At 35.4% G+C, this 16,924-nt stretch overlaps 1 protein-coding gene across 1 annotated transcript in view; it reads right to left on the reverse strand.

Moving 5' to 3' along the window:
* The window catches only part of GLP1R (glucagon like peptide 1 receptor), a 135,271-nt gene that overhangs the window by 35,246 nt on the left and 83,101 nt on the right, over positions 1-16,924 (reverse strand). The window contains exons 6-9 of the mRNA XM_058163799.1: positions 15,608-15,708; positions 13,190-13,296; positions 9,915-10,068; positions 8,654-8,813 (exon numbers count right to left, since the gene is read on the reverse strand). Coding sequence (XP_058019782.1) covers positions 8,654-8,813; positions 9,915-10,068; positions 13,190-13,296; positions 15,608-15,708 — 522 coding nt within the window. The remainder of the gene's footprint in view (positions 1-8,653; positions 8,814-9,914; positions 10,069-13,189; positions 13,297-15,607; positions 15,709-16,924) is intronic.

Consider the following 16,924-nt stretch of genomic DNA (forward strand, 5'->3'; position numbering starts at 1 on the left):
GAACATGCAAACAGTACTCAAACACTGCTCTCTGGTAATTAGATTTATGCAACCTCAACAGAATTAGAATTAGCAATGTGCACACACAACATGCCTCAAGGATAAAATACAGCACAGTATCTAAATAACCATCAAATATGTGATCTTCTTTTTAATTAGCATTTTACAATTATTATTTAAAAGAAATAACTTATCAAGTACATTACCAAAAACCCATTTATAAGCTGTCTTCTATTTAGTCTATTCAACACTCTACTTCTGAATCACCCCCATTCACTACAAATGAATAGTGCTAGGGCATATATGATTCCCACTGCTATGCTGGCTGAAATAAAACATTTTTTAAAAAAATCAAACCAATCACAGGCTAAAAAGCAACAGTCCAATCACTGTACTTTAAACAGTTGGATTAGTCAAACTGGTGCTATTTGAAAGGATGGTTTTGTTCCAACTTTTGAAACAAATACTGGGATTTGATTTGAACTTGAAATTAATCTTTTAAAAATACACATTTTACTCTACTTTTACTTTAAATTCTCAAAGTGGGATTTTAGGATAAGAATATTTGGAAGTCAAAATGTTTTGCATCCCTGGTTCACATTTTTTGCAGGAAGCATTGATTAAAAAAATGGAAGTATACAGTATATAAAAAACCTAAATTCCCTAGAAGAACTAGAACTAGTAAAGGACACTTACGTTATTCTAGTAAAGTTTTACTATTCTTATCTTAAATAAGTTTCTTAAGAGTTCAGTAGAATAATTTACAAATGATACTTTGAATCATTTTAGACTTTTAGAACCATAGAAGTATGTGAGTACTTTGTTCTCAAACCTTACATCTTTCCATTAGCGTAAGGTAGACCTTGCTTAACAACCAACATATTGCACCAATCCTATCATAAATAAAGAATGGAACAAAATTATCAAAGTGGGATAGATAATTTCTCACTTCTTTTGATTGGGAAAATTGGATGCAAAAATGTTGGAGGAAAGAGCACTGGGATTTTCATTAACTTTTTCTCACACAGATTTGAATGTCTCAAATTGAATTATCACAGTATCCTAATTGTTTGGATTTTGTCATCACAATAGAAAGTTGTGGTTTCTATAGTTGTGGAAAATGCAGTTTTGCCCATATAGGAATGCATTTAGCTGTATTTTTTAGGGTATCAGATGCACCTTTTTCCCCCAAAAAAGAGGGTGAAAATCTGGGTGCGTCTTATACTCCAAATGTAGTGCTGCCCAGCTTCTCAAACGGAGGTTTCAGAGGCTGAAAAAAGCATCAGAAACAGAGCCCCAAATGGAGCTCCAAGGTGCTTAGGAAAGAAGCCCCAAATGGAGCTTCAGAGGCTTTTTTTCTGAAGTTCTGTTTTGGAGGCTTTCAGAGACAGAAAAAAGTTTTTTCTGAAATGGAATTTCAGAGGCAGGAAAAAAAAGCAAAAAAAAAGCAAGGCTCAGACTTCACAACCAAGGAACCTGTTGCTAAAATTCACCTCTGGGAACAGCTGATTGGGGGTATTCCAGGAGGCCAATCTACCTGCCAATCAGCTTTTTTCTTATTTTCCTCCCCAAAAACTAAGGTACGTCTTATACTCCGAAAAATATGGTAAGTCTGACTGCCCTCCTATTAAGAGTGCATAAAAATGACACTAATGTGAGAGATCACAGACTGACCGAGGGAGACTATTTCAGCTGCAGAGTCCCCAACATCCAAAATGCAGAAATGCAGGAATAGACAATGAGATTTTGTTCTGTCCTGTTTTCTGCTTTTCTGAAATGAAAGTATTATGGAAGCTGGTAAAAGAAAAGCTCAGTAGCTTTCCTAATGAAAAGTGTATCTTTAATTAATTAAACAATTATATTTGATTGATATTAATCTCATTAGTTGTTTTTATAGCCTATTGAAACTGCTTTAATATTGAAACTGCTTCAATATTGAAACTCTATACAATCTCCTGCCATAAATTACAATTAATATTCCAGCTTTTGGTACTTCTTATAAGAAATCTGAGTATTTGCCTTACATGCTGTGCTACTTTGTATCATTTGTATCATTTTAGACTTTTAGAACCATAGAAGTGTGTGAGTACTTTGTTCTCAAACCTTACATCCTTCCATTAGCATAAAACCTTTATGGTAGTCCTTGCTTAACAACCAAATTGGGACTAGCAATTCCACTAACTAAGACAGTCATTATCTGCAAATCACATGATGGATTTATAATCTTACACCCGTCATGGTTGTTATATGAATCGCCTGTGGTTGTTAAGCAAAATATGACATGACAACGACTTGCAATTTTATTGCAAGCTTCTCTGCTAACTCTGCTTCTCAGACACGGATTGTGAAGCATACAAATGGTGATCACATGACTATTGGAATATTGCAGTAGTCATAGGTGCAAAGCTTCTTTTTCAGCACAGTCGAAACTTTGAATGGTCAATGGACAGGGAAGTTGTTAAGTGCACATTATCTGTATGACCAAATCATTCCATTCATGTTTCCTTGCATGACCCTGATTTCCAAAGAGTGGCGAATCAGAACAATCATTGAGGAATTTAATATTTATAACTACACTCCTACTACTTCCAAAATAGAAAAATCCAAAGCATTTTCTACTAGGACAAAATTGAGAAAACTTCCGTTTAGTTCCTTCAACTCTGTTGGCTATAGCAATGATATTCTAGCAACAAGTTGTTATGTCATAAGAGGCATGCAAATCACAACTTGAACTACAGTTCCTGTCTGCATCTCTGCTGAGGTGGTGAGCAAACCTACTTTGTAAAATATTGTCTAGGATACAAGATAGGAATAAGAAAAAATAACAGCAAGAGCTTCATAAAATCAGGAAGCTACAATTTTATAAAAACAGTGAATAAAATAAAAGTCTGAGATATTGAACCAAGTACATGCTTCAGCTTAATGATTTCTATTTTATCCCAGGGCAAGAAATATGTACTTTTGTTGAATACAAATTGGCAAAGTGCAATTATATATAGATTTGTGCTTAACCAATAACCTAGCATTCATTTATTTTCCACTAAAAAGTTAAGGACTATAAAAGCTATAGTCTGCTGTAAATGGTATTTAAGATAATTAGATTTTATTAACAATATTTTTATAGCAGAATTGCAAGAACCTCAAGCTATGTATAATAGAATTAGTCAACTGATAAGTTAGAAAGTGTAAATGTATGTGTTGTGTCTTGCCCGCCCTCAGAGCAGCCGGGGCCTTCTTACCTGCTCCCCAACACTGAGGAATGTATGCCTTCCGGCCCAAGTCCTGGCTCCATGCCCCCACAAACTGCAGAAGAAGGAGCATCTCCCTGCCCCAGCCCTGACTCCATGCCCAGGCAAACGGAGCAGCTAGACCCCTCCCCCTCATCCACAGCAGGTGAGCCTGAGGAGGGTTTACTCCCAAGAACAGCTGATTGGAGTGACCCTCGCATCAGAAGATTGGAGAGGCGGAGGCAACAGAGGGAAGGGAGGGGCAGGCCTTAATGAGTGCTGAGTCATGGAGCCACACCCCATGGCCTATATAAAGGAGCTACTTTCTGGCAGTCTCTGAGTCAGGCAAAAGTCAAACTTATCTTGCTGAAGTCACTTACTGGTCTCCTGCCTGCTCTGAGGACTTTGCTAGGACTTTGGGCAGAGCTGCAGAGGCAAGCCTGATTCGGATTTCCCGGACCCAGCCGTCAGCGGAGGAGTGGGACACGACAGTATGAGAGAACATCAATGGTTAATGAAAACTGCTAAACAAACATTGACTTAAATTGTTAAGAAAAATATTGCAGCTTTTTCAATGAATGGATGAATGAATGAATGGAGATGAGCCTGTGTGTGTTTGTGTGTGTGTGTGTGTGCATGGACAGCATGTGCCTGGTGGAGGAAAAATAGCCTTTGTGTGATGCAAGACATACTTCACTGATTTAGAGGTACACATATTCACAATAGACTGACATAACACTATTAGCACAATGGTTTTTAATTTTAAGCCATTTACTGATTCCTATCATTATCTTTCCCTACTTTATTACAGACACATGCTGGGTTAATGTCTTCAGAGTTGTTTTGCAACAGTAATTGCATCTTTTTTTTTTAGTAGTTAGTGGCAATTCTGAACACATCAGTATGGTTGCAAGGAGTTGTAAGTATCTGCCCTAATGTGAACTAATCTGATTTATTAATGCCAAGTCTCATCTGCCATCCTGTTGCCTTGTGAACCAGTAGAGAAAGATCCTTTGGGAACTCTTTGTAGATGAAGTTTTGTTCCCTATGTAGACTTTTATGGTCTTAAATACTGAACTGTAATCTGCATTTGACTGGGTCAGAGTCAATTTCCCTTTTTGAAGGTAACCATAATGTTGGAAAAACATGGACCAACTATTGAGTTCTGATGGATGTAAAATATTATCAGTTGAGAGGTTCCAGAATTGCATAACAAAAGCATAATTGCTATAAGATAATCAATACTTGCTAATCATATCAAAAATAGGCTGGGGCTGTGGAGTCTAAGAAAGTATTATCACTATGTAAAGTTTTAATTTAAGTAAAATAAAAGAATGCATAACTGTTTAATATGAAATACAGCATGATATAAAAATGCGCCACATTAATGCCTCCAAGAGAAAGGCTACTAACATTAGAACAAATTACTCAAGGTCAAAGAAAATGTTGGTGAAATGAAAATCAAGGAGCAATGAAAAATTCCAAAAATGAGAAACCCTTTTTAAAAATATTATTGATATTGTAATACATATTGTCTATTTGTAGAGAATCAGCAATAATTAGGCAAACGGGGCTTCCCAATTATTCATAAATAATTGTAGAACAGTTCCAAAAGTTATTTCTTTCTTGATTTGTAACTTTATGAAAACATGAATAATAGAATAAAAAGCTATTCAAAACTTTTTTAAAAAACACTTTATTTAATGGTTGGTGATTATATATTATATACCCATATGTATAGACTACATTAAAGTGACTACATGAATCACTTATTTTCAACTTCTCTTCATTCCTTTTCCTATTTGAGCTTTAAAATGTTATAATTATTATTTTGTATTCTATGCAACAGAGCTCCTCCACAGTTTTTATTTTTCTGAAGTATTTTCATACTCTTATTAGCTAAGAATCTCTTCAAATACGTTTTGAAAGAATATAATCTATAATTGGTTTTCAAAACAAAGTATGTTTTATTTGAAATGTGTATTTTCATCTTTATTTGAAATGTGTATTTCCCCCTTTATACTGAAAGAAAATGCACATCCCATTTCACATTTATTCTACTAAATATCATAGTAAGTTAATACCTATTTTCAGTTATCAGTTAACATTCAAATGAAGGATAGTTTATCATTAGCAAGTTTTTACCAACACAAAAACAGAAAGTCCTCTGAGTTTTCCTTTCCACTCCTTGTAGGAAATTATTTCAAATGTGCCTTGAATCCAAAATTAAATTATGTGACTGTCTGTTTGGGCTTTAAGATTTATCTTCCATCTCATTGCCTTGATATTTTATATTACTAAACACTCAGTACCAGTAGGAGAGCACTGGGAACAGTGCTTTGTTAAATTTATCTGTACAGTTGCTGTGCATGGATGTGTCTTAGTAGCCTCCAAGATTGTTTTGCAGATAAATAAAATTGTGCACATCTTATTTATTAAATCAAAGCTAGGATTTTGCATTATAAAAGTAAGAGCTTACCAATTCTTTCATAAGCAGAATTACACATAATGTTTCCTTTAACATAAAGAGAATTAAATTTTATACAAAATTTATCCAGGGTGCTATATAGCAGGGGTCTCCAACCTTGGTCCCTTTAAGACTTGTGACTTCAACTCCCAGAGTCCCTCAGCCAGCAAAGCTGGCTGAGGAACTCCGGGAGTTGAAGTCCACAAGTCTTACAGGGACCAAGGTTGGAGACCCCTGCTATATAGTATTAGCAGAAATAAGTTTTTGAAAATATTATCTATTTATAATAGGGTGATTGGCAACCAGTCATAAGTGTGAATAGCACCCAGAATGTGATTACATGCCCGTGGGAATGTGTATGACATTTTACATTGGCTGGAAGTGCTTAGTCGGCTGTAAAGCACTGTTTCAGATACTGTCATAACTATAAATGGTTGTTAAGTAATAAGTCCAAGTCAAGAAGAATTACCCGTAGCAGTTTGCTTTTCAGTTTCCTTTACTGTAAAAAGATCATGCTCCTAATCCTGGAAAAAGAAATCTCTCACAGGCTGAGAACAAAATGAGCATGATTTTCTAAAGGGAAAAAAAAGAAAATAAAAACAGAGAATGGAATGCCAGTAAAGTATTCAAATATCGTTTAGCGGCTTTTGCTCTTTAAGGCCTGGGATTTGCTGCAAAATGGCACACTGGTGGTCTTGGGCAATTTAGATAGTTGGAATCTCACTTTATATATTTCCTTATAGAAATCAGATGTTAGACTGAATTATTACATACGCAAGAGGAAGGGACAAATTCTTTTTTTTTTGTTTAACTAATTGACCCCTTATCCTCATTTATGCCTATAAAGTGGGATTTAAAAACTTATGTCTTAGGATAGTGTCACCTCAATAAAGAAAATAGATGATAACTACAGTACGTTCAGTATCCCAAAGGTCTATTGATCACAGCAGGGTAATTGTGCATGATTCAGAACTCCTTGTATACAAAGTTTATTTTGGGTTCTTTGTTCTAAACAAATTACACAACCCCTTTTGCTTCATTTAATGTTTTGTTTTCAGCTCATAACAGGCATCAGGCAGCCTCTGTTCAGAACATACTGTATATAGTTAGCATCCTGGATGACAACCACTGAACTCAAGTATTGCTAAATATAATCTGCAATCAGAAATATTTCAGGTCAACCTTTTATAATTTTTGTAATGGAGTTGGGTTTCTACTAAACAATAAAAATAAAACAATAAAACCTTCGATTTCAACTTGCTTAGAAATCTATTCAATAACTTTAGTATAGGGCTCATCATTTTGCATGTTTTTGCTTTCTATAAGTTTAAATAATTTACAGTAAGTAGGTTGTTATGAGATCTATGGAACTTTACTAGAACAGCCCAATATAGTTTCTTATGAATACTTCATTGGTTATTGGTTGGGACAGAACATAATATATTCATCGTTCATACATCATGTGTACTCGGGTGACATAAATAATATGCATCTGATCATTTATATGAATTTTACACTGCACTTGTGTAGTGCAGTGTAAAATGTTTATATGAATTTTACACTGCACTTGTGTAGAATGTTCACATAGGAATGTAAATCTGTGGAAGAGAAAAAGCCGCATCAAGCCCATTCAAGATGTATTTAAATATTTTATCCCTACTGGCATTTAACACAATACAGGCTAGAGACTGTATTAAACTAAGAATCTACAGTGATTCTACAATCCAAAACATATTGGGAAGCTTGTCTTGTATATTCTGCACCTGTGCAGAAATATGTCACTGTTTAAAAATGATTTGATTAATGAAATAATGTATATTTACAACGAAACATTATATATTGTCTTAAAAGATTTGCCTTATGATTACATAAGGTAACATGGTAGTAAAACAAAAAAATCCTCTGGGCCATGAAATAGGGAATTATACCTCAGGAAGAAAAAAATAACACATGATTTTATGCTAGTAAACTCTAGGACCAACATCAGGTAGAAGGTAAATGCAAATACACAGCTCATGTAAGAGATAGTTTGGCCCAGTAGTTAAGGCACCAGGCTAGAAAGTGAGACATGGTGAATTCAAGTGCAGTCTTAGCCATGAAAGCCAGCTGGGTGACTCTGGGTCAATCATTCTATCTCAGCCCAACTCACCTCACAGTGTTGTTGTTGAGAGAAAAATATGAGAAGGGAGGTGTATTGGATAAGTTCATTACCTTGAGTTATTTGCAACAATAATAAAGGCATGATATTAAATCAATCAGTGTCCTACAAGTAAGGACATTATTTTGGCTCATTCATTATTATCCACAGATGTTAGTACAGGTAGTCCTCCACTTATGAACATAATTGAGCCCAGAATTTATGTTGCTAAGTGAGAAATTTATTGAGTTTTGCCCCATTTTATGGCTTTTCTTGCCACATTTGTTAAGTGAATCACTGTAGTTGTTAAATTAGTAACATGGTTATTAAGTGAATCTGGTTTCTCCATTGAATTTCCTTGCCAGAAGATCACAAAATATGATCACATGATCCCAGGACACTGCAACTATCATAACTGTGAACCAGTTGTCAAAAATTTGGATGTAAATCACGTGACCACGGGGATGCTGCAATGGTCATAAGTGTGAAAAATGATCATAAATCACTTTTTTCAGTGCCGTTGTTAACTTCGAAAGGTCACTAAATGAACTGTTGTAAGTCAGGGACTACCTATAATGCTGGCATTAAAAGAAAAGCAAATGATCATCATAACTGATGGTGCTAGAGAATTCAGAAAGGCATCTGCATTATTTCTGAGCATGTTCTTATTGAAAGGCTCTTCACAAGTGTAAAAGCAGACAAAGTGTATTAAAAAAATCAATATTTCTTTGTAATAAAAAGCAGTATTTTTTCAGTTCCCATCTCCTAAAATACTAAAACAAGAAATACCATATTTGGAAAAGAGGCATAAAGACTACTTACCCCAGCCAACACAAAGGTAAAGTCGAAAGATTCTCTGCTCTGAAAATACTGAGAGGGCTAATAGAGTATACAGGTACATTCCTTCCACCAGTAGCCAGTAATAGTTTGCAGTCACACAATATTGCATCATCACGAAGATCAAGCGGCAGCTGAGTGACCCCTGAGAGGGCAGAGATTTGAGTAAATACTTTAGGTGCTGCAGACCAGGAAAAATGTAAAGTGCCCATGAAACCACAATGCCCTCAAAAATTTGATAACAAAGCAACCTTTGGAAACTGTCAACAGCAGGCTAAAAAATAATCGAATTCAGTAGCAAATATTCCTTCACTATACAGCCCTTTAGCATGCCTACTTGAACTATCATATTTCTTAGCTGAGTTGAAGCATTATAATGTTTTCATCTATGTCCAAGGGGACATTTCTATTCTATTCATAAGGGAAGAGGCAGCTTCCTTTATGCTCATTCTCCACAAAATATGTCACTCAATATAGAGGCCTCAGTTGATCAACCTGGGTTGTGGCAATAGAAGCTGCCAGAAAATGATGCAGAGATGGCTTGTGAAGGCAAAACTTTGTCTCTGCCAAAGTATATAAACTCCCTTTTTTCAGCACTGCAGAGCTTATGCCTCATTATACTCTGAACAGATTTTGGAAGAGCAGTGCATTCTCCTTCTATCTGTTTCTCTGCATTTATTATTCTCATAATGTAAGCCATTGTTCAAGAATAAAACTTTGAATAAAAATAAGAATTGCCATTTCCTCTGAAAATGTTAGTGACTACATTCCCAATTGCATCTTATATCCTGGTTCCTCTCTCTGACAAAAGTGGGTTTATTTGTATAGAACAGGAATAGGGCTAGACAGTATTATGTAGTATTTCAATGTTTTTATTATGAGGAAAATGATATCTTTTTCAAAGGATATTTCTAATATCCTTGAAAGATATTTTTAGGTTACTGATTAAAAAGCACAGTTTTTGGACATGTTATTAAGATTTACAATTTTAAGGAAGATCTAAACACTTACAGTTGCTTTTGGACTTCTGAAGTGTAAAAAAAGAAAAGAAAATTGAAGTGAAGAAGAAATCTTATCCTCAAGGGATAAGATTCCCCCAAATAGAAAGAGATTTTTATTTTAAGTCCTTTCATCTATACTCATATGTAAATTTAACAAGCTTTCCCCCAAAAGGAAATGCACACCTTAAAATATATTACAATCACCTATTTCTGTTTTGGAAAATACAATAAGTCTTATCATATACCTGGTAGGAAATTACACTCTCCCACTGTTGTTGACGAGGGGCTGTCTTGTACATCCACGTGAGCATGGAGTCCTTAATGAAGATGGACACAGCACGTAGGATAAATGAGGTAAAAAGGTTCAAGTGAATATAGTTCCTGGTACAATGCAGGTGCCTGTAAACATAATTATGATGCTTAATTCACTTGAAAACATGTAGGCTGTAATGACTGTCAAGTGAGGTATAAGGGAGCTCTGTTCAAAACTGAAGTGTGTACATCAGATAGTTACACTGTAGAGTTAAAAATAAATTTGGGGGTTGCTCTCATCTCTGAAATGGAAAGCAAACTACTAATACTAAAAAATATACAAAACTATTATTGAAGTACCATTTCCTATAGTATTCAGAGAAAAAGGTTTAAAAACAAAGACTTAAAACTGAGTTTTAAGTCCCGTAGGTAAAGATTTGAAAACCCATTGTGTAAAACATGCTTAGTTTAACTGTGCACTGCACATTTCTGCAGGAGACTGTGACAGAAGCATCAAAAAAACAAAAAAGGTCATGTAACAAACTTCAAAAACCACTACAAAAGTATTTGCAACCAAATAAAAACAGAATGTAACACTTACCACACTAAACAAGAAGAAAACCTTCTACGCACCAATTCCAGTTGTGCTTTTTATAATTTTGTAAACAATAAACTAAAAGAAACAAGAACCATTCCACCACTAAAAGAATCTAACGGTAAAGAATGTACTGACCAAACAATCAAAGCAAACCTCTTTAACACATTCTTTGGCTCAGTCTTTGTAAACGGTGATGGCTCATATCCAACATTCCTAAATCATATCAAAAATGTTAACAACGACTCAACACATATAGACTCCACAGAAGAAAACAACGACCTAACACACGTGGACTTTACAGAAGATAATGTTGAAAAAGCCCTTCGCAACCTTAAACCATCATTATCTATTGGACCTGATGGACTATGTGCATACTTTTTAAAAAAACTTTCAATTAATATAGCTGAACCCCTAAGCATTATCTTTAATAAAGCCTTCAAAACTAGTTCCCTTCCAAAACTCTGGTCTCTAGCCACAGTCATCCCTATCTTCAAAAAAGGAGATCCATGCCTTGTTGAAAATTACAGACCTATCTCTCTATGTTGTGTCTCATGCAAAGTAATGGAATCCATCATAAACCAATCCATTACATCTCGAAACAAACAACCTTCTCTCTAACAAACAATTTGGTTTCAGAAAAAAAATGTCTTGTAATCTACAACTTCTCCACTGCAAAAGCATATGGACTACAAACCTTGATCAAGGAAAAACAATAGATGCAATCTACATAGACTTCTGCAAAGCTTTTGATTCAGTAGTACATGATAAACTACTCCTCAAACTAAAATCCTACGGCATTTCGGGACCTCTTCACAACTGGATAAATGCCTTCCTGACAAACAGACAACAAGTGGTCAAAATTGGCAACGCTATATCAAATCCTGTTCCTGTCAAAAGTGGCGTTCCCCAAGGTAGTGTTCTTGGACCAACACTCTTCATACTATACATAAATGATCTCTGTGACCTCACCTCATCTCAAGTTATTGTGTTCCCTTTGCTGACGATGTCAAACTATTTAATACCACTAATAATACTTCTACCCTTCAAGAAGACTTCGACTTAATTTCCGATTGGTCTAAAACTTGGCAACTCCAAATCTCAACCAGCAAATGCTCAGTCTTTCATATTGGAAAAAAGAACCCTAACATCAAGTACAAACTTGATGGACATTACCTAACTGATGACCCCCACCCTGTCAAAGATCTTGGAGTTCTCATATCAAATGACCTTAATGCCAAAGCTCACTGCAACTACATAGCGAAAAAAGCCCTAAGAGTTGTAAACCTAATTTTACGCAGCTTCTTTTCTAAAAACTCTACACTACTAACTAGAGCATACAAAACATTTGCCAGACCTATTCTTGAATACAGCTCACCCATCTGGAACCCATACCACATCTCTGACATAAATACAATAGAAAGAGTCCAAAAATATTTTACTAGAAGAGTTCTTCACTCCTCCGAAAACAACAAAATACCTTATACCAACAGACTTGAAATCCTGGGATTAGAAAACTTACAACTCCATCGACTCTGACATGACCTGTGTTTAACACACAAAATCATCTATTGCAATATCCTTCCTATAAAAGACAACTTCAGCTTCAATTGCAATATTACAAGAGCAAAAAACAGATTCAAGCTAAATGTCAACCGCTTCAAACTTGATTGCAGAAAATATGACTTCTGTAACAGAGTTGTTAATGCTTGGAACTCATTACCTGACTCCATAATCTCTACTCAAAATCCCAAAATCTTCAACCAAAAACTGTCTACTATTGACCTCACCCCATTCCTAAGAAGGCTATAAGGGGCGTGCATAAGAGCACAAAAGTGCCTACTGTTCCTGTCCTATTGTTCCCTTCATCATATCAAATTGATATAATTGATGCATATTTTTTATACATATATGTATATTTTCTTCAAATTATGTTGTTTTATCTATGACAATTATTTGTGTATACTGTTGTGACAAAAAGAAATAAAAAAAAAATCCCATCAAGAGAAAGCATGCTATTTACCAGCAATTGTTTGAAAGGCAATTGAAAGAGGACTATTACTCTAAGAAAGACTTGCATGCACACAGTTGGAATAAGTGGAGCGTGATTTCACTTCTGGCATCCCAATAGGCAAAAATGAAAATTCATTATGAGCATCATCAAGTTAAGAGAACATAAATTTCAGCATGTCAAATAGAAAAACTTAATTCAGTGACTAAACCTGTCATCATTGGAGCAGTACTTTACTTTGGAACCCCTTCTCCTTATTTCTACCAATTTATAACAAACCATATTTAAAAGATAAAGTAGCAGAACAATATTCTGTGGAAAAAAAGTTCTTCTGTTCTACCTCTAACAAAACAAATGTTCTGCCAATTTATAAAACAGAATATTCATACCAGTTTAGCTGTGTGCAATTTAAAAGCAATGTTTATTTATTTATAGTGCAGCTTTTTTTCTTTTCTGCATATCCACCCAAGACAAACTGTATTTCGTTTCTTATTATACACTTCTCTTTAATTCCATACTTTGAAAATTTTCCAATTTTCATATGAAGCTTAATTTTATGCTACTCCTAATTATCCATCATCACATTTATTTTTTGAAGCTAAGCATCAAATACCAGATATTTCCATATGCTAGAATTCATTCTTTTTAGCCACGTGGCTTACCTGAACCAAAGGAGAATGCCAGTTGCTATAACAAGGGCTGAGAAAGAAAGAGCATATCCAGTGGTGTAGATAACAGAAAGGAATAACAACCGTCTTCCTGTTGAGTCCTGAAAAGGGTAACACAGAAACAGCTGAAATAAAATTACTGGACTTTTCCTGTTTTGTTCTGTCATAGTTTGTTTCAATAGAGCGGACAGAAACACAAAGCCAGTAATTTTATATGGAAACACAGAAAAAGCTGACCAAACGTATCTGCTATACAATATTCAAACAAGCAATCAGAGCACCGCTGAAAGGGAGACCCTGTACAATTTGAGACAAGTGGCTGTCCAGTCTCTTCTTAAAATGAAGCACCCACAACTTCTGAAGGCAAGCTGTTCCATTGGTTGATTGTTCTCAGTGTTAGGAAGTTTCTCCTTAATTCCAGGTTGTTTCTCTCCTTGATTAGTTTCCATCCATTGTTTCCTGTCTTGCCTTCTGGTGCTTTATAAAGCCTTAGTAAGACCACACCTTAGTAAGACCCTCTTCTTTGTGGGAGCTCCTCGGATACTTGAGATACTCAGATACTTGAGAACTGCTCATGTCACTCCTAAACTTTTTTTTTTCTAGACTAGCCATACTCAGTTTCTGCAACCGTTCTTCATATGGTTTTGTCTCCAGGACTTTAATCATCCTAGTTGCTCTTCTCTGCACTTTTTCCAAAGTCTCAACATCATTTTTTTAATGTGGTGACCAAAACTGGATGCAATATTCCAGGTGTGTCTTACTAAGGCTTTATAAAGTGGTACTAATTCTTCACGTGATTTTGATTTGATGCCTCTGTATATACAAACAAGGATTGTATTAGCTTTTTTGCCTGCTGAAATTTATAGTAGGCTAGAAAGTGAAAAAACTTTGTTATTTCCCCTGGATTATAAGGTGACTCCAGCATCAGTTCCCAAGTATAACATAGGGTAATAAAGCTTCATTTTACAGGTTTAATAATAACAGAGTTGGAAGGGACCTTGGAGGTCTTCTAGTCCAACCCCCTGCCCAGGCAGGAAACCCTACACCATTTCAGACAAATGGTTATCCAACATTTTCTTAAAAATTTCCAGTGTTGGAGCATTCACAACTTCTGCAGGCAAGTTGTTCCACTGATTAATTGTTCTAACTGTCAGGAAATTTCTCCTTAGTTCTAAGTTGCTTCTCTCCTTGATTAGTTTCCACCCATTGCTTCTTGTTCTACTCTCAGGTGCTTTGGAGAATACTTTGGCTCCCTCTTCTTTGTGGCAACCCCTGAGATATTGGAACACTGCTATCATTTGTTAAGATCATTTGTTAAGATCAGTGAGAAAATAATCTGCTTCAGATGGTAAAGATATTTTTATATGTATTTGTAAGAAGCATTTCCTTTTCAATAACCCAGTATCTACTAGATCTTTCATTAAAATTATTTCCATAAAATTCCAGTGCTCTAAATTCTAAATTTCATTTGTTATTTATTTAATCATTCATTTTCATTCATTCATTCATTCATTTGTTCTATAGCCAGTCTTAATCTGTTCTTCTCCAGATTGTCTCTGGTGCACTTCAGCTCTCATAATTCTTGTTCAGCATTATTCTACAGAAGAGAATACTAGATTTTAACTGCTGTTTAAGCAAGGAAATTCTGCAATTTTTGTTCATCAATGAGCTCATGAAGAGTAAGTATGAGCTCATGAAGAATAAGTATGCATTTCTACAGCAAGGAATTTTTTTAGTTACGTTAGCCAAGTATTATTATTAGAAAAATAATCCAAAAGGCATGAAACCAATGCTGTCTCACTTCATTCCAATTACTTTTCAAGTATTGAGTTATTTTTTTTTCAAACAAATGATATAGTTTCCCATTCAACATGCAATTTGGGATAACACTGAATTAAAACAAATGACATACTATAAAATAAAATATTAAAGCCTTAGTTATTTGTAAAAATAATAAAGGCGGGATACAATTAAATAAAAAATGAAATGCAGTAAGACATAGATAAATGTCACCAGATGGAATTCAATTTCCCTTTTTCTTTTTCATTATTTTCCTGGAAGATAAAACCAGAAGAAATTATATAATTTTGTCAAGGTGTTATCTTGCTCCCTCTGTATCACATACTCAAATGGTTTCCTTAAAAGTTTTTCAAGTTCTAACTTCAGTTTCATTGCAATTATCAGTATTACAAGCCCGAAGGACATAACAATCAAGAATATTATATCACATCTCCCTGTTTTCAATCCCACTAAAATTGCGAAACAATCCAAATCATTCTATAAGAACTAATGGAAGATTCCATGCTGTTATTGTTAATAGAAAACTTTATTTTAAGACACTTCCACAGCATCAGAAGCAAAGAATGTACCATTTGGGCAATAGATTCTTCAAACAAATATTTATTTGCTTACTTCATCAGGAACCATACACGCCGAAATGTTCCTCCATGGATTAGTGGAATTCTCCTCCATCAGCCATGTCCCTTCCAGTGTGCAGTAACGGTAAACTTGGCCTGTCCAACAAGATTGCAATGAAAAGGCAGGTGATGGAAAAGCCAAATGGAATCAAATCAACTGCAAATATAATTAAAATCTTATCCAGGGGTTGCCCACAATATTAATGTACCCCTGACTAGACTGTAAATTATTTATGACATGTTTTGGGTGTCCAAGACAAATTAGAACCTGAAAGGTGGAATTGAATTTGTGGGCTTCAAATCTTTGTACGAATCTTGGCAAGCAAAGTTTCTCAACACACTAGAGATTTAACTCTATATAAATTTAAAATCAATCTATTCCCAGAATCAGACCATTTGTAGTGGAAACAATTCCTCTACCATCAGATAAAAAAAGTAGTATTTGATTGGCATGTAAGAAACGATCAAATAATTTGCAGCCTAGAGTTTTCTGTGCTGTCACTTACATTCAGCTAAGTATATGTCATCAGTTTTGCTGCAGTCTTATTAAATAAGGAAATCAATTTATGTTTAATTATAAAGTTGTAATGTTTAATTTCTAAGAGAAGAAATGCCACAGGACATGCCACCCATCCTTGAATTTTAAATCAAATTAGGCTGTTAATTCTCGGTTTGGTCTAGTGGTCTAGGTCTAGGTGTCAAACTTGATTTCATTGAGAGCCACATCAGGGTCATGTTTGACCTGATAGGCTGGGATGTGCACAGCCAGGGAGGGCATGGCCAGCTTGACATCACTTGTGTTGTGGGTGCTTATGGCCCAAGTGCTCTGCCAGAGAAAATGGGCTCCCGACCTCCGTTTTCGGCTGGGACAGCCTCCTGCAATCCTCTGCCAGCAAAAAACGGAGCTCAGGTGGGCCGCAGAGGCACCATGGCAGAGGCACCATGGGCTGGCCCTTCATTATTTCCAGGGTGGCCCAGTGGGCCAAATCTGCTTCCCCGGCCTTGAGTTTGACATCCCTGGTTTATGGATAAAGCAACAGGCTAGAAAATTGGAGACCGTGAGTTCTGTTCCCACCTTAGACCTGAAAGCTGGCTGGGTAATTTAACACAGTCACTTTTTCTCAGTCCAACTCACCTCATAGGGTTGTTGTGAAGAAAATAGAGCAGGAAGAGTGGAAGGTAGATTTTCTGCCATGAGTTATTTATATATAACAAAAATAATAATAAAGACAGGATAAAAAATTTTTTAAAACACCACATGTAGGTACTCATAGGAATATCCCATTATTTTTACTCTACATATTCCAATATT

The sequence above is a fragment of the Ahaetulla prasina genome, chromosome 1 (genome assembly GCF_028640845.1).
Source record: "Ahaetulla prasina isolate Xishuangbanna chromosome 1, ASM2864084v1, whole genome shotgun sequence".
In the NCBI taxonomy this organism is placed as follows: Eukaryota; Metazoa; Chordata; class Lepidosauria; order Squamata; family Colubridae; genus Ahaetulla; species Ahaetulla prasina.